We start from the raw sequence: 24,324 nt of genomic DNA on the forward strand, positions 1-24,324 counted from the left end.
GACCTCAGACTGGGGCGAAGGTTCATCTTCCAACAGGACAATGACCCTAAGCACACAGCCAAGATAACAAAGGAGTGGCTACGGGACAACTCTGTGAATGTCCTTGAGTGGCCCAGCCAGAGCCCAGACTTGAACCCGATTGAACATCTCTGGAGAGATCTGAAAATGGCTGTGCACCGACGCTCCTCATCCAACCTGATGGAGCTTGAGAGGTCCTGCAAAGAAGAATGGGAGACACTGCCCAAAATAGGTGTGCCAAGCTTGTAGCATCATACTCAAAAAGACTTGAGGCTGTAATTGGTGCCAAAGGTGCTTCAACAAAGTATTGAGCAAAGGCTCTGAATACTTATGTACATGTGGTTTTATATATTTTTTCATTTTTAATAAATTTGCAAAGATTTCAAACAAACTTCTTTCATGTTGTCATTATGGGGTATTGTTTGTAGAATTTTGAGGAAAATAATGAATTTAATCCATTTTGGAATAAGGCTGTAACATAACAAAATGTGGAAAAGGTGAAGCGCTGTGAATACTTTCCGGATGCACTGTATGTCTACGTGTTTATTCATGTAGGTATGTATAATCCATTGACTATGCAAAAGTGTTGTTATACATTTGTAAATATACTTGATCCCTTTTTACATATAAAGAATAAACATGTAGAATATTAAATTGTGAAAAATTAGAACATACTGTATATACTTTGTTTCTTTTGCCATATAAAGAGAACATTAGGTCATAATGCGGCAGATATTCTGTGAACCCATTGTTTATCCTTCAATCTATATGGCAAATACGTAAAAAAATAAAAATAATAATCATTTGCCATGCTCTAACACACACGTCAGTTATTAGTTACAGCAAGTTATGAACGGCAGGTGTTTTTTAATATGAGCAAAGACAAGTCAGAGAAATAGACAAAGAATGAATAAGCCACCTCCTTTTGCCAACTGGTATGATTGTTATAAATTTTTTTTTTTTTTTTTTTTTTTTTAAATGAATCTGAAAAATATAGGAGAGGGAATAAAAACACTAATAAAGAATATGTATTGTGGAAACAAAGGTTAAGTGTGTGGCTTATAAGGAATAGTTGTGTATTGGCTATTTTGGGGTTTTTCAAACTGCGGTCTAGGGACCCCCAAGGGGCTACGAGGGGGTTCGTGGAAAATTTCAGATAAAGAAAAAAAGCGTTCATAAATGTAAAAAGTAAAAAATATATTTACTGAATTTGACATTATTGCCATTTCAATTTAACTGAAATGTTTCTCTTCAGGTTTATTCATTAAAAAAAAAAAAAAAAAAAGATACACTGCCAACATACTACAAAGTAGGCTTAATATTTTCCAGATAATTAGAGATGTACCGATAAGAAAATGTATGGGCGTTACAGTACCAATTTTCATTGAACATGGGTTGGATCTGTTGAAAACATAACAGGCCAAAATTTTAAGAGCCAAAATGAAAGATAAAAACCTTTTCAAACAAATATACCCATATATGTGGGGTGGGGGGAGGTTATTTTGCTTCTAAAATATTTTTGCACTTTTGTTTTGTTTTTGCATATTATGATTGATTATTTAATATTGATTAGATTAATTATTACACAGTATTTGACATGCTTTACTTTTCAGATTTCATTTATTTTGGTAGGTATTTCTTTATATTACATACAAAAATTATATATACATTTAATACAATGCAAAAGAAATTACATAACTAATTATAAAGAAATAAATTTTATATATCGGCATTTTCAAATCAATACAAATAAAAAAAATTATGGTTGATATTGCTGGTTTACATCGATGGTTATAGCCAATGGTTGTACTTTGGTCAATAATTGGCTGATACATCAGTGCATGCCTACAGATAATACCTTAATAGTTTCTTTTGGCTTCAGTATAAAAGCTAAGTATTTAAATTGTCTTTATAATATCACACTTCACTTTTTTTTTCTTTGGGCTTCATACACATTAATATGTAGTGACATTTACTTATTTTAGAACAGGGTCATCAAGGGAGGTCCTTGGCATCAAAAAGTTTGAAAATCTCTGGACTATTTGATGTCTAATGACATCCAACCAAAATATCCACATTTAAATTAGAAGACTTTTTCTCATACTATTTTTTCCACATTCCCTGCTTTTTTAATTTAGATATTTACAAATTTTGTTATCTAAAGACATTTTCATTGAAGAAATTGATGAAAAAAAAAATCGAAAAAAGGTTCATGTTAATTTGATATTATGTTTAAATAATTCATTTAATATGTTTAAATAGATTGCTGGGGTAGATATGTTTTTGAAAAGCAAATGCATACACTGCACTAAAGTAAACACCAGGGGGCAGAATTGAGCTACAAATAAAGAAGAGAAACTCATTTAAAACAACTTATCTAAACGTCAAAACAAATTAATATTTGTTCCTCAAATTCAACAGTAATGATATGTAGCTTTGAATACTATTAGAGGTTTGGTAGGTATATATACCCTGTCCTTCATGTTTATCTCTGCTGTAAATCGGGTCTATCAGCCATACATATCTATGCCATTCTTGAAGAGCAAAAACAAACAAAAGATTCTAAGAAAATGCAAAGATTTTCAAACATTTTCCAGTTTTTAATAAAACAGCTATCATTTTAGTTATTTTAACAGTTGTAAGGCATCATGCATGAAAAAGGCATACAAAAGCATTTGTACCATTTGTACCTCCTTCCTAAAATAAAAGATTGAATTTGTCACGTTACTGTGCAGATTAAAAATATAATTCTTTACAAATATATGGAAGAGCTGACAGTCGATCCAAAAAAGGATCTTATAATGGCGAAACACAACCTGCTCTCACAGTATTTCTTTGTAAACATGAATTCAGCCAAACAAAAAGAAACATTAGTTCATGCTTTGACATTAAGGAGGTTTTTCAGAAAACATGCAACCGAGTCTTGATATGTTTTTCACAATGCATTCTTTAAAGAGAGAGAGTGATATTCCATAGATTCTTACAATAATAATATGGTTAACATCATAAAGAAAAATGATATGACTATGATATGACAGACAAACAGACAGACAGAATTAAGAGTCGTAAGATTCCCTCCCAGCACCCTCCTGTAGAGGGTAGTGTTGTGTAGTCTTTGCTGCAAGACTTAATGGGGAGGAACTTTTGGTGTTTGGCACATGAGTGTGCAGGCATGCTTGTGTTATACCACGTTGAAAACCATTGAAAGATACTGCTCATAGGACACCTGGATCCAGCCATCCTGGTCTGTGTCATATCGCCGGAACACGTCAGTTAACCTCTGTTAAAACAAAAAGGCAAGTGGTTTACAGGTAAACACCACTGTGTCATAATGAACTCACATTGCCATGATTTTAAACTTTAAACATTTCCTAAATATTAAGAGGTAAGTGACCCAGCAGAAAACAGCAGAAAAATTGGTATGGATCCATCTTTTTTATTGAAGTATCAACTTGGCACCAAAGTACAGGCACTTTTAATATTCCTAACATGGATCATTACCTGTAGTACAATACAGCACTGAATGAAGTCATCAAAAGCCACCTGACCTCTCTTCTGACGGTCAAATTTCTCAATCAGTGTACTGTAGAACTGATCTGAAAGACGATAACCTGTGCAGAGAGAGAAGGGTTTAAAGTGACAATAATAATCATTTCTGTAAGTTATTTGGCAATCCGTTTATTTGTCCTTCTCCTTTTTGGTTTTGTCCATCAGAGCACCTGTTTCTCATTCCTTCAGTATTTCCCCCAGTGAATGCATCCATCTCCTCCATTTGTAGCAGTTAATAAGTAAGCATTACCAACTCACCAAAGCTGGTGAGGGCCTGTTTGAGCTCGGTCTTGTCGATAAACCCTGAGTTGTCCCTGTCGTAGGTGCGGAAGATGTTCTGCCAGTCTGTGATGTACTTCCAAACACCGGCAAATTCGTTGAAGTTGACCCCACCTTTGTTCTCTCGATCAAACATAGCTGAAAAGAGAAGGAACCGTTTAGGGAATGTCTGGTCACAATTTAGCATTTACAGTAATAGAATGTATGCGCCCTCTTGAGAAGGATTGAGTTTAAGACTTTGTATTTTTTCCTGTGACGTTGTAAACGGTGAGATCATTTCCAATCATAAACATTCACCTAGTTTACCATGTTCAACAATATGATTTAGGCAGGTTAACTGGGCTTAGCATTGTGCAAATGCCCCATAAAGTGTTGCTCTGGCTTTAAAAAGACTGATGGGTGAGTTTACTAAACAGTTTAATCAGGTACTAAATGCGGCAAAACAGCACCGCGCTGTATTTAAATTGAGTCTTTGTTATTCTTTTCAGTGCCAACACACCTGCTTTCTATATAAACTATCCTTATTATAGATTATTTAAGGGTCTCACAAAACTGACTTCCGTAATTAACGTCACGCTATTAACGCCCATGGAAAGCAGGCGGTAAACAGGGTTTTATATAAAAAATAAAAAAAAAGATGTTTGTGTTTATTCTAATTGATCAAGGCAGCAGTAATATATCATAAAATTATACCATATATCTGGACGTACAACGTTGTCAAGCACACTTTCGGCATTTTAAATCACTTGACTCAGGTGCTCGGATCACAATACATCTCACTGTAAACCCTAAAGTTGCCATTACTGGAAATATCAAATTGTCTTAATTAGGTATTACTTGAAATGTCAAGTTTTGGGGTCATAACTCAAATATTTAAGTTCACTGAATTTATTTATCTTAAAAATCCATAGATTTAAGATTTTAAGTGTTAACTCAAACTTTGAGTACAAAATTGAGGCTATGGAGAATACCCACAATCCCTTGCCGCTTGAATTATTTAATTGTTTCCTTGGTCAGAGGGAACATATGGGGGCATTTAAATAGTTGATATTAAGAATTCATAGATGTTTTAGCTCTTTTGTTGTATTATTTATGTTGTTTTATTGCAAACAGTTGTTTCGTGTGATGTCACCATTAGGTCATCAGGTGATCAGTGTCCCCGTTGGTCAAGTTGGACCCTGTTAACACTATCTCAGTTCTCCTTGTGCATGTGCAGCTGAAGTCCAGGTATATATGCATTTCTGTGGAGAATTAAGTTTATTTAATGACTGACCTAAAATCAATTATCATCTTTATTTGAGCTGTGCTATTGTTTGATCTAAAATGTAATCAATTCAATTAAAATTATTAACAACAGTAGAAGAGTTAAGTCTACTTGCATCTAGTTAACTAACTTAAATAGTTAAGTTCACTCTACATGAACACCAAGTTAATTTAACTTAAATACTCATGCTTTGGGAGACTCCATTAATCAATGAATTTGAGGAAACGAGTTTACTCAATCAAATGAATGAAATGAACTTATTAGGGTTTTCAGTGCTGTAAAATCCCAGAAAGTGTGCCAGACTGCAGAAGTCTTCTGTATACTCCACCACCTTCTCTAGCACTCAGAAATGACCCACAAGATTGGGAATAGTGAATCGGGTGCTCAAACATCACAGATAGCATGTGAAAATAAACTATGCTATCAGCGGGCGAAATTCATTCTTAGTGAATTCTATCCTCAGTGTTTTCTAATAGAAATCTTACAAATAACTATTTTCACATAAGGAAGTACTGCCATGGGACTCAATGACTCATTTAAGTGAAATTGTTGGAATCACTGGGAAGACCTCAAACTGACCTCAGAGAAATCAGCCAGAGAAAATAAAAAACTGCCTGTGACAGACAAAAATGATGGAAGTCTTTCATAAAGATAACAAATGGACTGCTATGGTGCTCTTAACCAGCCCATGTCTATCTCTTTTAACAGAGCTGAAAGTGATCACCTTATTCAGAAGTTAAAAATCAATGCACACGGTCAATTATTATTGACAACCATTTTCATGGAAAGCTCTGGCGATTTCTGTTGCTTAAGACAAACTCTTTTCGTATTTTGAGACATTTTCCACTGAAACGAAATGACATCTACATGCTTTCAGTTTAAGCTGAAACAACTGAATGTTTCTTAGCTAAGTGTCCTATAGGAAATTTTCTGGGTTGCCATGGAGCACACAAACCAACAGCATTATGGAGCAAACAAAAGAAAGGCTGTGCATGTCTGTGGTTTTGTGACTGCAAGACATGTAATAATGTAATAAGACTCACATATAATTGATCTGACGGTCACAGGGTTGAAAGGTGTCCATGTACCTGGAGATGAAACGGCATAGATTAAATTCAGTTTCCATATAAAGCCATTTATAAAAAAAAAAACAACAGAGCTTGATGCCAGTCACTTCTGAAATAAAATATTTAGACATTTATGCTGAAGTTTCCTATAAATACAACATGAAATGACATTTGAAATATATTTCATTTCTGTAATATATGACATATTTCCAAGTTAAAAAAAAAATGGATTGGTTTGTGAAAAGTATTCTATGACATCATTGTTTTATCAAATTTTTCCCCACATGTTTGGCCTTGATCACATGAACAGAAAAGTTGTAACAAAGGTGGAGAAATGTATTACAATTTCATGAAAAGATTTATAACAATGAAAGGAGGATGACTTAAAGGGATAGTTCACCCAAAAATGAAAATGTTCTCACCCTCATGCCATCCCAGATGTGTATGACTTTCTTCTGCCGAACACAAAGATTTTTAGAATAATATCTCAGTTCTGTTGGTCCAAATAATGCAACTGAATGGTGAACAAAACTTTAAAGCTCCAAAAAGCAGATAAAGGCAGCCTAAAAGTAATCCATACTTTGTCTCCAGGCTCGATCATGATTTCAACCTCGATTACACTTCCTAGTGCTTGACGCATACGCAGAGCCCTAGATGGCGCTAAAAGAAGTGTAATGGAGACTGAAATCATGATCGGCAAGGAGACTGCTGATGTCAAGATTTATAGGTAAAAAGGAGTCATTTTTTGGTCTGTTCTCATCCAAAACCAACTGGATCGCTTCTGAAGACATTGATTTAACCACTGGAGTCTTATGAAATACTATACCGCCTTTATGTGCTTTTTGGAGCTTAAAAGTTCTGGTCACCATTCACTTGCATTGTATGGGCCTACAGAGCAGAAATATTCTTCTAAAAATCTTCGTTTGTGTTCAGCAGAAGAAAGAAAGTCATACACATCTGAGATGCCATGAGGGTGAGTAAATGAGAGAATCTTCATTTTTGTGTTCGGTAAACTATGCCTTTAAGGTCAGTTTCGATTTAACGTCATTGTTGAGACAGTCTGAAGTAATGATTTTATTTTATTTTTTTGTCCTCTATGTTTTGCATTTTGTTTGTTTATGGTTATGTTTTATGCCTAATAATACCTATAATCCCTAAAGTGAGATTACTAGGGAGTGGCATTGAGTTTATAACATAAGGTACTAATTTCATTTCAAGAACTGCTTCCGGTAAGTTTCAGGACCCTTTCCTGATATTGAGGAAAACACACTTTAGTCTATATAGGCTAGTCACGGATCCCAGCACAGTGAGCCCTCCCTTTCTGCTTCAACTGAAGAAAAACACTATCATTTGTTTCAGTGTGCTTATCTTTAGAGAACTACCCATCACAGAGGGTGTGCTGGCTGTAACAAAACCAAAAGACACAGGACTTAAACGTATAGCTGTAAAATAAACCACTCTTCCATGCAATGCTGAGTCATGGCCTGCCACACACACACACACACACACACAGCTGCTAAGAGAGAGGAAAGACTGATGGTGTTGATGAACTACTTTCTGAAGCGGACAATCCAGGTTAAATCAGAATTCTCTTCCATAGTTCTCTGGTGGAAGTGGGACAGAAAATACAGAATGGAAACTAGAACGGTTTGAAAATAAGTTTTGTAATCGTTTTTTTTAAGTAATCTATTAAAACATGACCCAAATTACATATAAAACGGATAGTTCCGACACTAAAATCGAATTCGATGAGCTGCTCATTCTCTATTAATGTGACAAGTTACTTCACAAACAGCGATTCTTATTACTTCTTATTACCATTTATGTTTCTATTACTTTATTATTCTAATACTTACCTCTATTTATCTTTTCTTTTTTTTTTTTTTTACTTCACACTACTAACTCGATTACTTGCAATAATTATTATTAATGATTAATTGTTATTATTTTATACTAACAATAAGCCACTCAAGTGATTTGGGTTGTGGTCAAGAACACTTGTGGTAAAATCACTGTAACGCATGGCCTCTCTTGGCTTATTGCTTTTTTTCCCCCTGAGCCACCAAGGTCACCCTGACCATCTGACTAGCACCAAAATGGTGTGAATAATGTGTTCCCATCTCAAATAGAGAAAGAGAGAGAATGCCTGCTAGTTGCAAAGACTGGCGTGGAGGCAGGTTTTAGGTTTAGTTCAGTCTCAACAGTGGAGAACCAGGCACAAAGATGCCCCTATGCACTGCACACTGGCTCCAGTCACTGAACTGCTCATACTGGGAGGGAATCATGGAAAAATGGCAACGTTCATATCACCCCACTAGAGAAATACACAGCAGTCTAGAGTCTGCCACATACAACAACACTGCATATGTTAACACAAGGCCTTCCTTTTAAAATATATTTCTAATACACAATGGGAGTAGTCTTACTTAGCGGTTATATATGTTTATGCAAAGACAAGGCACTCTATACTTCAAGTCCATCTAGATGTAAAAGTTATCCAAATCATTCTTGACATTCTGAACTCTAATGCCCTGAACACCACAAGCAACTCTGCAAACATCCCTGAAGCTCTCCTTTAGGCAACAAACCACATCTGAGAAACATTAGCAAGGGCAACATAGTCCTTTAAATTAAGCCAACTTTGGCTAAATGTATGTTTTATACCTACTTTTTAAATAAATAAAATTCATGATGATCCAGTTCACGAGTGAAAGTATAACACAACACGGCTGTGGTCAGAGTGCGGATTCTACTGAAAGGTTAAGACTCATTTGTAAATCATGGCTGACCCCTGCCATGGTTTCACTTCTCCTAGAGCAGCACCCCTTTGAAAATGGCCTCTGATATAAATCTATGTGAACAGCAGCACTCTAGCAAATGCCTGGAGCAGCATCTGTGAAAATGAAGAGACCATAAATAAGCTGAGCCAGCTTAATGACAGAGTTGAAATGAAAGCACTTTTACTGTAGAGTAGATTATTTATAGTGTAAGATAATGAAAAAAAACCTGACACCCTGAAATATAGTATGGCTAGAGGGAGAGGGCTCGGAAAGAACACACGTTTTGCACTAAAGAAAGTACATTTAAATCACATTACATTAATCAAATCCATCAAACTTTTTATGGGTTGATGTAAACATGAATGCTTCTAATTATGTATTAAGACTAAATTATTCTGAAGAAAATGTAATTTGCACTTAGCCATGCTTAGGTTACCACCCCAATTCTACAATGTTGTGGGTGGTTGCCAAGGCATTGTTCTTTAATTGATTGATTGCTAAGGTGTTCTGAATGGCTCAGCCAGTGCACATCCACTTTTTAAGCCGTCTTGGTTCCAGAAGTATTTTTACAATTAATTTTTCCATAGTGATTTCATAGAATACTCCATAAAAGAGTTCAAAGCCATAAACCAACCTAACCAGCTCCGAAGTGAATCACAACATTACAAACTTTGACATAAAGTACTTAAGTCATGCATTTGAAAACTGGACAAAAAGACAATCGTACAAGACTTCAATTAGGGAATGAACTACAATACCATGAACTATGGCAAATGACATCATAGAATTTAAAACTATGGAAAAATATAACACTATTGATTAAAAAATTATATGTATATAAACAATATGGTTTAAGTTTATTGAAAAATATTCAGACATACAAACATAAATAGTTTGAGATTGTATACTGACTCGATTACGGTTCCGATTCCAGTTCCTTAACGGTTCCAGTAACGATTCCAGTAATTCTTTTAGTACCTTTTTTTAAAATAATTATCTGGAAATGAGAAATGCAATTCTTATTGTATTTACTACTCTCTGCTGTCTGTTACCAAATAATGAGATCATTTCAGATTTCTACAGAGCAGATATAACAAATAAGAAATAAATGTAATATAATTCTTGTAAAAGGTGTGTTTGCAGACTTTGAGACATAAATACAAATTCAATAATAGATCCTAACTATATTTTAAATAAATCTAAACCAACAAGAAATGTGGTGGCATATTTCAATAATTAATTTATTCTTTCATAAAATTCCACTTAATATAACAAAACTTGTAAATCTTTAATTATACATTGTCATAATAACAACAAGTCAGTAACTGCACTGCTTGATTTAAGTCTCACAGGTCATCATTAAATAAACAGTAACAGTTCCAGGGACAGCTTAGACTGTTTTGTAGCCTAATGATATACTTTAGGCTTGTGAGACTTCAACAGTTATTTAATTTCGAGTTGGTCATTCATAACTTGCACATCAGTATAAGATTACTTGTATACCGGACATTAATTCATCTCTTGTATTCTGCAATCAGCTAATGTAACTCAATCTACACCATGCTATCATTCAAGTAGAACTATTCTTTTGACCACTAAAGACAGCTTCACTAACAATCTTCCAGAATTGTCTCACATAATCAGTAAGCCAAAAAGTCTAGAAGAACTTGATGTAATAACAGAAAGTATAAATACAGTCTTCTCTAACACTCTTGATAGATTAAAGAAAATTAAAGAAAAAAGCCTCGCACCATGGAACAATGATCACACTCATGATCTCAAGAGAGCAGCTTGGAAAATGGAGCGCAAGTGGAAGAATACAAAATTAGAGGTATTTCGCAGTGCATGGACCGATAGTGTCTGTAGCTAAAGACAGGCACTAAAAGCTGCCAGGTCAGCATATTTTAGCAAACTCATAGAAAATAACCACAACAATCCTAGGCGTTTATTCAGTACTGTGGCTAAATTGATTAAGAATAAAGCCTCGACTGAACCAGATATTCCATTGCAGCACAATGGTAATGACTTCATTAATTTCTTTACTGATAAAATTGAAATCTTCAGAAGTGAAATTGTAATTATGCAATCGTCTGCCACAGTACCTCAGAAAACAGTGTCTCATAATTTTCCTCACAAGCAACTCAAAGGTCATGAGGAGCTAACAAAACTTGTCAAAAATTCAAAAGCCACAACATGTTTGTTAGATCCAATAACAACGAAATTCTTAAAATACGTTTTCCTTGTAATCTCAGAACCTCTTCTTAATATTAACTCCTCGCTCTCCTTAGGACATGTCCCAAGAAACTTTAAAATGGCAGTTATCAAACTGCTTATTAAGAAGCCACAGCTTGATCCTGGAGAACTGGCTAATTATAGACCGATTTGAAATCGTTTATGTTGAAAATACTAAAAAAAGGTAGTGTCCTCACAACTATGTTCATATCTACAGAGAAATAGTATATATATATATGAACAATTTAGTAAGGATTTAGGCTCCCATCACAGTACAGAGACTGTACTTAGAGTTACAAAAGACTTACTCTTCTCATCTGATCGCGACTGCATTTCTCTCCTAGTGCTTTTAGATCTTAGTGCTGCCTTCGACACCATAGATCACGAAATTCTCTTGAATAGGCTTGAGAATTATGTTGCCATTTTTGCACTTGCATTAGCATGGTAGGTCCCATTTAGCAGACTGCTACCACTTTGTCAAAGAGGAATTGTCAAATCAAACAAAAGTATGGAGTGCCACAGGGATCAGTTTATGGGCCTCTGCTTTTCTCCTTTTATATGCTTCCCCTGAGAGATATTATCAGGAATCATGGAATAAGTTTCCACTGTTATGCCGACGATACCCAACTTTATATTTCTTCGAAACCCGACAAAATGTAACATTTCTCCAAATTAGCAGGTGCTAATTATTGGACCAAAAAAGGATAAAAATAAGCCGCTAAAATATAATTGGACTCTCTATGGATGTACTATTACATCGTCTTCTACAGCTAAGAACATAGGTGTTATATTTGATACCAATCTGTCCTTTGAGAATCACATTTCTAATTTTTGAAGAACAGCATTCTTCCACCTCAGAAATATTGCTAAGTTACGACACATGCTCTCTGTTGCTGATGCCGAAAAATTAACTCATGCGTTCATGACCTCAAGACTAGATTATTGTAATGCATTACTGGGAGGATGTCCTGCAAGCTCAATAAATAAACTTCAATTGGTTCAAAATGCAACAGCCAGAGTGCTGACTAGAACCAAGAAATATGATAATATTAGCCCCATTTTATCGTTGTTACAGTGGCTACCTGTTAAATTTCGTATTAACTTGAACATTTTGCTAACTACATACAAAGCTTTGAAACATCTAGCTCCGCAGTGCTTAAGTGACCTTCTACCACGCTATATTCCATCACATTCATTACGATTGCAAAATTCTGGCCTGTTATTAGTTCCTAGAATATCAAAATCCACAAAAGGAGGTAGATCCTTTTCCTATTTGGCTCCTAAACAATGGAATAGTCTCCCAAACACAGTTCAGGATGCAGACACACTCACTCAGTTTAAATCTAGCCTAAAGACTCATCTATTTAGCAAGGCTTACACATAATTTAGCTTTTTTTTTTTGTTGGGATTTTTCCCCTTTTTCTCCCAATTTGGAATGCCCAATTCCCAATGCGCTCTAAGTCCTCGTGGTGGCGTAGTGATTCGCCTCAGTCCGGGTGGTGGAGGACGAATCCCAGTTGCCGCCGCGTCTGAGACAGTCAACCCGCGCATCTTATCAAGTGGCTTGTTGAGCGCGTTGCCACAGAGACATAGCACGTGTGGAGGCTTCACGCCATCCACCGCGGCAACCACCCTCAATTCACCATGCGCCCCACCGAGAACAAACCACATTATGGCGACCACGAGGAGGTTACCCCATGTGACTCTACCCTCCCTAGCAACCAGGCCAATTTGGTTGCTTAGGAGACCTGGCTGGAGTCACTCAGCACGCCCTGGGATTCGAACTAGCGAACTCCAGGGGTGGTAGCCAGCGTATTTTACCACTGAGCTACCCAGGCCCCACACATAATTTATCAATCAACTCGCAATTAGGCTGCTTTAGTTAGGTCTGCCGGAAACAGAAACTTTTATCATGATCTATAACTCTGCAAAAAAACTGAATGGCATCTATGCTAATATTATTCTATTTGTTTCTATATTCTAGCCGGCCAGATCCAGCTCTGTTCCTGCTTGGTGTTGGACCCACTGTTAAGTGTCTCTGAGTGATGATGACTAAATGCAGCCGGTGCCAGCCAGACATCACTTCAGTCTATTACGATGGACTTCAGAGGATGAACTGATGCCAACTCCAACCATAAGACATGGGATACTTCATATGCCACTGCCTGAACCTTGAATTTAGGATAGACCTCAATGAAATGACCTGCCGGTTGAACTGCGATGCACTTCACTGATCTCTGCCTGCTTAACCTTGATCTAATGATGGACTACACTCTTAAAATGGAATACATAGACTATCAATTAATTGCCAACAAAAGCCTTCATCAGCCAACTAACAAAGGACAATGCATCTATGTGAACTTCTGCAGTTAATCCAGGATGGACTTCAAAAGGCATTAGTCATTAATCTTACATTTCATACAAAATCTTTGTTTAAACACTGGCCCTTAACACTTACTTAGTTTACTTATTTTAAACCATGACTTGCACTGCACATAAATAACTATTATTGGCATTATATTCATATATATTTCAGGATGGAGTTCCAGTTGCATCAGTAGACAACTGAACACAGGAGAACCGTTAACGGAACCGAAAGTCATGAAGATCATTAGATTCAGGTATTTTTTAAAGAATGAAACCAGTTCTGAACTCGGTTCCCAACCCTACTCGAATGTTGTAATAGCAGTGGGCCATCGCTGCTGAGCTCTTTTTGTGCATTCGGTTTACCGCGATACTATGATTGGTGGATATTTCTATACAGGATCATGGGTAATATAGTTATTCAGCACAAAATCAGCTATTAAATGCAATTTTAGAAATGAAGTTTAAATAATGTGGACTGATGGCTTCAACAGAAGCATATACAATCATTTACAACCTCAGAGCTCATCTGTCTGTAAAAAGATTTATCATTCAAGTTATCATTAAAAAAAATCAATTCCCCTATGGAAAAAATGATTGGGATTTTTTTTTCCAGAACCCGACTGTTGCACACTATTTGATTGCTAGAGTGCTTTGAGTGGTTTCTAACAGGCCCAAGCCAAAAGATTCCACCCGCAAGTGTCTATAAAATTCTGGTCCTAATGGCTTGGGTCCCACATTCAGTGTTAATCTACGAGATATTTTCACGTTTTATCATCCGCAAAGCAAAAATCTTACATTTAATCGCTTTGAGAAGTAATAGCAGGCCTTTCCTCAACAATCCATTTGAGGTATCGTTCATGTGGTAACACTTTACAACAAGGTTCCATTTGTTAACATTAGTTAATGCATTAGGTATCATGAACTAACAATGAACAATAGGCTATATTTTTACAACATTTATTAATCTTAGGTATTGTTAGTTGGGCTGGGCGATATATCGAATATTAACGATATAATTGAGATAATTTTGCTGACGATGTAAAATTGACCAATATCGTAAATATTGCAATGAATTTACTGTGCTTTCATTTGGCCATTAAGTTTCATAAAGAGCGCATCAGTAGACTAATTTTGCGATCCTTCAGGGCTGCACAATTAATCAAAATAACATCAAAATGGAAAGTTGGTCATATGTGATTATTAATCCACAAAAGGCTGTGATTTAAAGACAGATAAACATGGTTCATGTGTGATTCAGAACAAACCAGTGACGCGCTGATCTTGGTGCACGCGCATGGCGGCACTCTCAGATCAGTTCACGTGCATTGTGAAATCAAAGTAATGCAGGTTCAAGCATTCGCGCAATTCCAAACATTGTTTGGAATAGTAAATGTGTATAACTATTTTTTATTATTATCTATGTCTTGCTGCTGTTTTTATATTGTTGTACACTGGAAGCTCCTGTCACCTAGACAAATTCCTTGCATGTGTAAGCATACTTGAAAATAAAGCTGATTCTGATTCTGATTAGTAACCGCTACAAGTTATTATACAAATCTACAAATGCGGCACAGTATAAAAGAAAAAGGAGATTATTACAACATTTCAGGAAATGCGGAACATTGTAAAAATGTCAAATACAAATTGGGTTTATGTCGAAATAAAAGCTCCTTGTTCATATTTCACTTTTGATCATTTTAATCACATTGTGATTGCTTGTGTACAAATGTGCAAATTTCACATTCTATCAATTTATATGATGTCATGAAATGGCATTTTTAATAATTATACAAGCTGCTGTCACTGTTTGAAATCTCATACACATTTTAAACAGAATATTCACAAGGTTGGAACCTAATAATGAAAATACAATTACACATAACAATTATTTAATAATTATATTATAAAAATAATAATTTAAGTGCTACTATAAAAAAAAAAAAAATTCTTTTTTACCAAACCCTTGCATAGATTATTTGTTAAATGCTTTAACATTTACAGTGTTTTCTGAAGTTAAAATATTTCACAATTTATGATTGTGCCTTTTAAATATATGAATTTCCACATTTATTACACTTACTACATTTTTAACTTGTATCTTTATATGCACTTGTGCGATTTACATTGAGTTTACGTTGATATCTATTACAAATCGCAAAAATGGTACTGTCTCTTTAAGAGAACCAGCAGCTCTGCAAGCAAATGTTTACGGTTGAATGAGCGCAGCGCACTTTAACGAGAGAGAAGTTGCACAGTTGTTTTCCCTCGTTTGAGCAATGTATGATTTTATCTTTTTGATCACCAACTGACTATAAATAAGTTGGATCCTTTGGACACACAATACATGGAACGAAGCAAAAGAAAATTTTTACTTGCATAATGTTTATGACTTGCTTGTACAAATATTTACTGTACACGTTCTAAAATTCAAATCTACAAGCTCTCGAGCTTTGCAACACTTTTACCTTAAAATGGAGAATGTTGTGAAAACACTCTGTTGAAAAGTTGTTGTTTTTTTCCCTCCCCTTTTTCTCCCCAATTTGGAATTCCCAATGCACTCTAAGTCCTCGTGGTGGCATAGTGACTCACGGAGGACAAATCTCAGTTGTCTCTGCATCTGAGACCGTCATCCCATGCATCTTGTCACGTGGCTTGTTGAGCGCGTTACTGGAGAGACTTAGCGCACGTGGAGGCTTCACGCCATCCACTACGGCATCCACGCACAACTCTCCACGCGCCCCATCTAGAGCGAACCACATTATAGTGACCTTGAGGAGGATACCCCATGTGATTCTACGCTCCCCAGCAACTGGGCCAATTTGGTTGCTCAGGAGACCTGGCTGGAGTCACTCAGCATGCCCTGGGATTTGAACTCATGAACTCCATGGGTGGTAGTCTGTGTCTTTACTCGCTGAGCTACCCAGGCCCCCCTGTTGAAAAGTTTAACCAAAATCAGAGTTGATGTTGTTTAATGCAATGTCAATGTCATTTCATGGCTCAACTAAAGCGATGGTAACAGTGTTATCACAACAACTCCATACCCACTGCAGCCAAATAAGGTCAATTTCCTTCAGAGTGTGCATTCACGAGACACAAGCAGTTAAAGAAGAGGCTGAATCCAGCTTCTTAATTGCCAGCTTCTTATTCAGTAAAAGGATTGCAGTGCTTAAGTTCTTCTTCGCCACAACACAACTCAATCTCTGGCCAGTAAAATCTGAGTATTTACTCGCCAATGGCTAATATTAACACATATTTTAGTTGCATAGCGCAAAAATTGGTTGCATAAGTTAGTGATTTAATTGCAATGTAGACAGACTGGTCTGTGAAGTGTTCCTGAGGTGCATGTCTGGACAGAGACAGGGACTTTAGCAGTGCTGACAGGATGGGCCTGACCACTGAACCACTAATCTAAGAACAGGAGGCAGGACAACACCAGCCATACACTACACTAGTGGTCGACCAATATGGGTTTTTTAATAGCCGATGCCGACATCCAGAGAGTAGAGTGGCCGATAGGCCAATATAATGCCGATATATCACACAATTTAATATAGTAAACAACGTATACATAAAATTGCAAAAAAATAAAATAATAAACTCTTATTTAGCACTATATTTACTGAATTTCACACACAACTTTACCTTTGTAAAAAAAAAAAATATATATAAGATTGTTTTAATGGTGGATATCAGTTTCTTCTGATTTCTGTTTAGCCAATTTTAGTAATTCATTTGCACATAAATAAATTGTTAATATATCAGGAAGAAGAAAATAAAGCACACAGCAGTCTGGAAATCAGGGATGGCATGTGCACATTAGCAATTACATGTTCTCACAAAAGACCTAAAAAAAAACAATTGTACATACAGTGAATATGACATTTACATGAAGCGCTTTTACTTTGTAGCTGCTCTCGTGCACTCATGCGGATCCAGCAAACAGTTAACGCTTATACGGCCCAGATCACCTGCTTGTACTGTAACAGACTTACCGTCATGCAACATTTGTCAATCAGAGGAACTGAGTTTTGATCATGGCTGATAGACGCTTCAGAAGAAGATATTATACGAGCAATAGACAGGAAGAAAATGCTGGGTTTTCGTGAATAACATCCGTTTAAACAAGGTATCCACATATTTGCGGATGGTATATCATATTAGTTTTATTGATATTTGCTTTTCTATAATTAGACAAGACAGTTAAAAGTTAAAGGAAACTGTTGAGGAGAGAGAAGGAGAATGAAACAGGCAAACACTTTAACATTATGAGCTTAAACGTGTCTGTCGCAGCTCGCGGACCATTTAAATGAGACTGCGTTGCACACTGGTCTATTATTGTAGCAACAAGATGGCACGTAACAGCAAAACAAACTGAGATTGGTCGCTTGCATGTCTCAGACAGCTCCTTCACATGAAAGCAGCCAATTCTCGGTGGCCTCGGGGTCTTGAGAAAGAAATCAGCCAAATGGGAAAATGTATCGGCCGATTTGCTAATAAAAACAAATCCAAATATCGGCTGATTTATCGACCTCTGTGATATATCGGTCAACTACTACACCACACAACACAAGACATGCAATGTCTGTTTCCAAATACAACAACAACAACAAAGCACTACACTGATATTACACTGCCCCAGTCGCATACTTCTTCAGGATATCATGGCTACTACAACTATGCACAGTTCTATACTTCATGACGCCACACTTCTGACAAGTAAAGAGTGTGACATCGGTCTATGTGCTATAGCACAACAATGCACCGCAGCAGGGCTGACAGGAACAGGCACTGAAATCACTGAACCGTTCAGCATAAACTCACACAGCCAGCTCTCAAGAATGATAACAGAGATTCCTGCTAATACTGCAGCTCACTGAGACGACCACCTCACCAGCATTACTGCTCAGAGCAGATAACAGCCTCTGGCAGGTGTGAAGGAACTCTGACCCACTTTGGCAGCAAGGCCATTTCATAACTGACTTTAGAGAGATTTTACTTCATTAAACATCATTTAACCAGGCATTTCCAACAACATGAGTGAAACTGTGGACATTTTCCTTTGTGTGGGGAAGACTCAAATATATAAATAAACAGCTGGCCATTATTGCAAAATATTAGGTCTTGTATTACCCTGAAAATATTTATTTTGTGATATTGATCGGCTGACTGTACTCATCCTGCTTATTACATGGTTACTTCCCAAATAAATAAATGGACATGAAATAATGATTTAAGATTAAATTATTTTATTATGTGAGATTACAGAGTTATACAAGAGACATGAAACTAGCAGAGCTAGGTAAGACATCGGTTACCTGTGACAATGGCCAATTGTATCGTTTAGCGGTCATTACACAACTTTTTGACAGCAAAATGACACGATGGCAATTGACCGATCAGAATCGAGCATTCTAGACAGCTGTGTAACAAATACCATACCCATTGAAATCCTACTTTTATTATCATTAAAATAAAACCAGTGATTTCAGCACAAACAAACACATAAGGGAAACAAAGCATGAACTCTTACAATCGTCTACAGTGTATTACAATAGAAGCACTATAAAGTAAACATTGTCATAGGGCTAAGAAATACTGTATGAGCAGTAATTTATCAACAGTAGATCATCAGCAATCGCATGTCAACTATCATATGTATCTTTTTTTATTCACATTACACATTAATGATTGTGAATTAGTCCATAAACAGTGATAGTGAAAGAGTCTTGGCTGTTACAATGCTCTATATGTACATATTCACCAAATTAAGCTTTCTGTAGCCTATATATATATATATATATATTCACCAGATGAAGCATTTTGGTTAAAGAGGAATACAAAATAAAAAAAATGTAAAAAAAAATAAAAACCTATCTGCAACTATCTGCGTCAATTTCTGCCAATAACGAGAGTTCCAAAAAGCAACTATCAGCACAGATTAATCTGTAAAACCTCTATTTTATATTATCTGAAATAGTGAGACACAAGCTGATGGAAAAGCTCTACCATGCCCTTTGCTAAAAATATACCTTTCAAATTTAGCAAATGTGATGGTGACAAATAACTAAGAATAAAAGAAAATTGGGGCCTGGGTAGCTCAGCGAATATTGATGCTGACTACCACCCCTGGAGTCACGAGTTCGAATCCAGGGCATGCTGAGTGACTCCAGCTAGGTCTCCTAAGCAACCAAATTGGCCTGGTTGCTAGGGAGGGTAGAGTCACATGGGGTAACCTCCACGTGGTCATGATTAGGGGTTCTCGCTCTCAATGCGGCACGTGGTAAGTTGTGCGTGGATCGCGGAGAGTAGCATGAGCCTCCACATGCTGTGAGTCTCCACGGTGTCGTGCACAGCGAGCCACGTGATAAGATGCGCGGATTGACTGTCTCAGAAGCGGCGGCAACTGAGACTTGTCCTCCGCCACCCGGATTGAGGTAAGTAACCGCGCCACCACGAGGACCTACTAAGTAGTGGGAATTGGGCATTCCAAATTGGGAGAAAAGGGGATAATAAAAAAAATAATAAAAATAAAAGAATAAAAGAAAATTAAATGGAAAGAAAAAATAAACATACCATTTGATAATGCCTGCTGAAGCTCTGTGTCTGATATTGCCCCGCTCCTGTCTTTATCTACCCTGGAGGAAATAGAAAAAAATATATATTGATGAGTTGCTGGCCAAAATAATGCAAATAATGTATATTTCATGTTAAAATTATATAGTGAATTGACTGAATGGCAATAAAAGCAGAGTGAGCCACAAAATAGGATGTGGGCCTGAAGGTTTGTAGTGGAGAAAAAAAGCTTGTATTCTCCACAGTAATGTTATACACTTTAACAAAGTATTATATAATACCAAGTTAAATGAGTCTACATTTAAAATGATTTTAATTTAATAGTTTAAATAGTTTAAAGACATATTTTAAAAAAAAAGTGTGTCCTAGGAGGGCAATCCTCTCTCTGTTCATTTGTTCCTTCATTATTTCATTCATTCATTCATGTTACAATGTCAGAGCCCCATGCTGAAATTTTCAGTCGTGGTATTTCAGCAATGACTTACAGGAGCAAAAGTTTGCCATACAAAGAGCGGGTTGAGTATTTCTGCCATTGGCAGAAATGTCTTTTCCATTACACATATTCCATGAATCGTAAAAAGAACACATTTCCATAACAACCATTCTGTTTTGATTTTGCAGGGAATGTTTTTCCATGTGGAAATAACACATTCGTTGTTCTAATTTGTAAGAGAGAGATTACAGTAGAAGCAGATTTGTACTAAATCCTGGGTTCTACTGTAAAAAAATAAACATGAAGCAACATTCCAATGACACAGACATGCCTTAGCACACCAACAAAAACCCAGTATTTCCAGGCTGATGAAAAAAAAAAAACATAGGGGGACCACTTAAAAACTGTAGTGACTGGCATAAGAGAGGCCTCCTCAATAATTCTGACCCCAAAAACCTTGAGAGCTTAGTCTAGTGACTAGTCCATAACCACAGTAAGCTGTGAAAGGAATGTCTTGTTGGCTTGCATGTCCAGCAACTCCCTGCCCAAGTAGCCAGTGTTTGAACATGTGACTCCTATTCACACAAGGAATTCTGAATCAACCGTTAACTTAAATCACTCTTTATTTAGGAGGGAATTCTGATAAGCTTTTTGATTGAGAAAGTCAAAATCAGAACTTAAACCTTCATGTATCCCTGCGGGAAAAACCAAATACAGAGAGAGAGAGTAACAGTGACATTACAAAAAGCCTGTGTAACAGAAATATGGGCAATTTCCATGTTTATTATTATTTATTTTTTTTTACAAAAATTGTATAAACTTGTAAAATGGCAATCTTATGCACTCTATTTTGCCATATGACGCTATATTTCTTTATTACTCTATGCAGCTATAGGCCTAGTTGTTGTTCAGAGTGGTAAGGTGTACTGAAAAAAGAAAAGTTGCAGGTTCAAAAACACTAAGAAGTGGTCCAGACGCTATAACCATTGTGCACTTGCTTTAAACTAAACATCTAATCTCAAATTGCTCCATGAGGACTGTTCCTGTAATGAGTGTAATGGCAAGCACTTTGGATATAAGCATTAGCTGAATGACAACTTTTTGTGTTCTACACATAAATATAAACGTGAACATGGTATTTAACATATATTTGATTACATAACAAATGGATACTGAAAACAATCATTGTATTACAAAAAAAAAAAAAAATTCTGATTAACACGTTTTAATGATTCAAAAAAATTGACAAAGAAAAGCAAAACATATATTCACAGAATCAACATTTATTCCCCACTATTACCCCTCCCCCCAATCCCTAACCCCACCCCGACCCTCAACAAACATCCCTGTGGTGTATATATATATATATATATATATATATATAATAATAATCACACACATTTAAAACTATACTTCTCTCTCCACTGCCCCACCCCACTCCCCGCGAAAGCCCTCCAAGAAGGCCAGATAGCTTCTCCATTTCCTATCAAATAAATCTATGTTTCCCAGCCTTCTACATGACATTTCCTCAAATGCCGCCACCCTCCCCATCTCTGTGCACCACTCTTGAAATGAGGGTGCTCCAGCCGACTTCCATCCCCTTAGAACAATCTGTCTGCTGATCATAACACTGGCTAGGACCCAATTTCTCATGTGTTTATCCCCTATATTAATGCCCGCCCCATCACATAAATTACAGAGTCTGGGGCAAAATGAAATTTGAGTGCCCAATACATCAAACATAAAATTCTGAACCCTCAACCAAAAATCTTGGATCTTAACACACCACCAAAAAACATGGGTTGTGTCCCCATCTTCTAATTGGCATCGCCAGCAGGTGGGTGTGTCTTTCAGACCAAGCCTATACAATCTATAGGGGGTCCAACTGAATCTATGTAAAATCTTAAATTGCATAAGACGCACCCTTGCAGACCAGATGCAGACTTGATGTTTTTAAGAATCCTAGCCCACACTCCCTCCTCCAATACCAAATCATTCTCCCATAATCTCTTGAGAGAAGTTGAAGCTCCGTCCTCCAGACTCCAGAATTAGCATGGAGTAAATAATCCCATTGTTAAATGCATTAAACGCACAGAACCTCATTCATGGAAAGTATGAACATCAGGAACATCTGGGCTTGTTGTTCATTCATTCCTAGAGCCAAGGTGGAAAACAAACAAACTGGGTTTACAAGTTTTATCCCACTTTTTGAGTTTAATGTGAGTGTTCTTTTTTCCCTCCAATGTTCAGCTCAGACTGTTAGCTTCTATACTGAGCTTTTTGTTCCAAACAGTTCCCTTATTACATTACAATGGTCAGCTAATTTACTGTATTACTCAACACAACTGCATATCAGTTACAATGAGCTATTACTGTGCATGCACATTACACACCAATAATATTCATTCATGATGACACATAATACATGACACATTTATAACACTGTACATCACCTTGCAGTTCAGATTTACCACGGAAATTCTTAAGCAACGGAGATAAACAAAGATGACTCATAGTAGCGTGTTAACTGGTACAGATAAAACAGTGGTTACTAAGTAACACCTTTAGACATTCAAAAGTCACATGACCAAGTGCATCGTTTGATATTGAGAATATTCATACTACGTAAATTTCGGAGGTGAATGACATTCGCGCGTTGCTGTTGCGTTGCGTTTCTCAGCTTGCGTGCATTCCGAAACCACGCAATATAATGTTATACATGAAAGCAAGAGTCAGTCCTCTGCAGAATTGCATAATTAATTACAATCAAAGCGAGCGACTCGTTTACACAAAACCAAATCTCTCAGCCGACACTGATATGCATGTGAATGCAATTTAATAATTGGCTGAGGCTAATTAGAGATATATTTAACATTTGTAGTTGGATTCAGTTTGCAAGAACAAAAAAAAAAAAAAAAACTTACTATATGGCAACGCTTGAAAATGAAAGTCAAGACAAGAAGAGTGCTGTCAGCTCGAAAACAAAACCATTTCTGCCATAGAAATGCGGCGGAGACTAGCTAAAATTACTCCGGGGAAACAGATATTTGCTTTAGCGAGCTATACCGCCCTTTATTAAAGTTTCCAAACGCATGTCGTGTCTCCTTGTACGTGGCTTGCAAGAACATGCGTGTTCCTGCTGTGCTTGTCAAACCGACAGGCGTTCAAATGCGGAATCGGTGGTCGTGTTTTCACTTACCTCTGAAATATATTCCATAAAAAGCCCTGATCCGGCGGTGCGCTGTTATAATGAGGTGGTCTGTACTGGTTATGATAGGCCATGTCCACGCCTCGTCCCGTTAAAATGATAAAATGTGCTCTTCTTGTGCAGTAAGCTAGTTGAACTTGCTTAAATCCGACTCCAAAGATTCTTCACGCAGAGAGGCGTGGCGTGAAACTCCCCACTTCCCATAAATAAGATAAACAGACGTCACACGGAAACGCCCCTTTCGAACTCTCTCGGGGACTTTCGGAGGAGTTGATTGGCTCGTCTCATGCCAGCGCGGAACGTTTGCGCTAATGGCCTGACTAGTGGAAAATGTGAACTGTTTGTTTCAGACAGATTATGATTTAGACAGGTTGAATTTATTTTTGGCACAAATACCAACTGGGTTTTCAAGGCCATGGTGATGAATGTCATGGTGTTCTTAGCATAGAATAATTTATTAGAAAACATTTTCACAGATAAAAATCATGATTTTCACAGATGTTTAATAACCGTAAACTATAAAATAAGTTCAAGCAGTGTTTAATTCCTGTGTT

General features: G+C 36.7%; 1 protein-coding gene across 2 annotated transcripts; it reads right to left on the reverse strand.

Moving 5' to 3' along the window:
• Positions 1–1,610: 1,610 nt before the first annotated feature.
• Positions 1,611–23,951, reverse strand: LOC127434201 (programmed cell death protein 6-like). 2 transcript variants are annotated; one of them, XM_051686768.1, is made up of 6 exons: positions 23,762–23,951; positions 20,130–20,191; positions 6,154–6,198; positions 3,826–3,984; positions 3,520–3,629; positions 1,613–3,298 (listed from the first exon to the last, which is right to left on the reverse strand). In XM_051686768.1, the coding sequence occupies exons 1-6, from the start codon at positions 23,842–23,844 to the stop codon at positions 3,200–3,202; spliced, it is 558 nt and encodes a 185-aa protein (XP_051542728.1). In that variant the 5' UTR covers positions 23,845–23,951; the 3' UTR covers positions 1,613–3,199. The 2 variants fall into 2 exon arrangements, with proteins under 2 accessions (XP_051542729.1, XP_051542728.1); XM_051686769.1 differs by lacking the exons at positions 6,154–6,198; positions 20,130–20,191; positions 23,762–23,951 and adding an exon at positions 4,979–5,106 and having other exon boundaries at positions 1,611–3,298.
• Positions 23,952–24,324: the final 373 nt, after the last annotated feature.

The sequence above is a fragment of the Myxocyprinus asiaticus genome, chromosome 44 (assembly GCF_019703515.2).
Source record: "Myxocyprinus asiaticus isolate MX2 ecotype Aquarium Trade chromosome 44, UBuf_Myxa_2, whole genome shotgun sequence".
NCBI lineage: Eukaryota > Metazoa > Chordata > Actinopteri > Cypriniformes > Catostomidae > Myxocyprinus > Myxocyprinus asiaticus.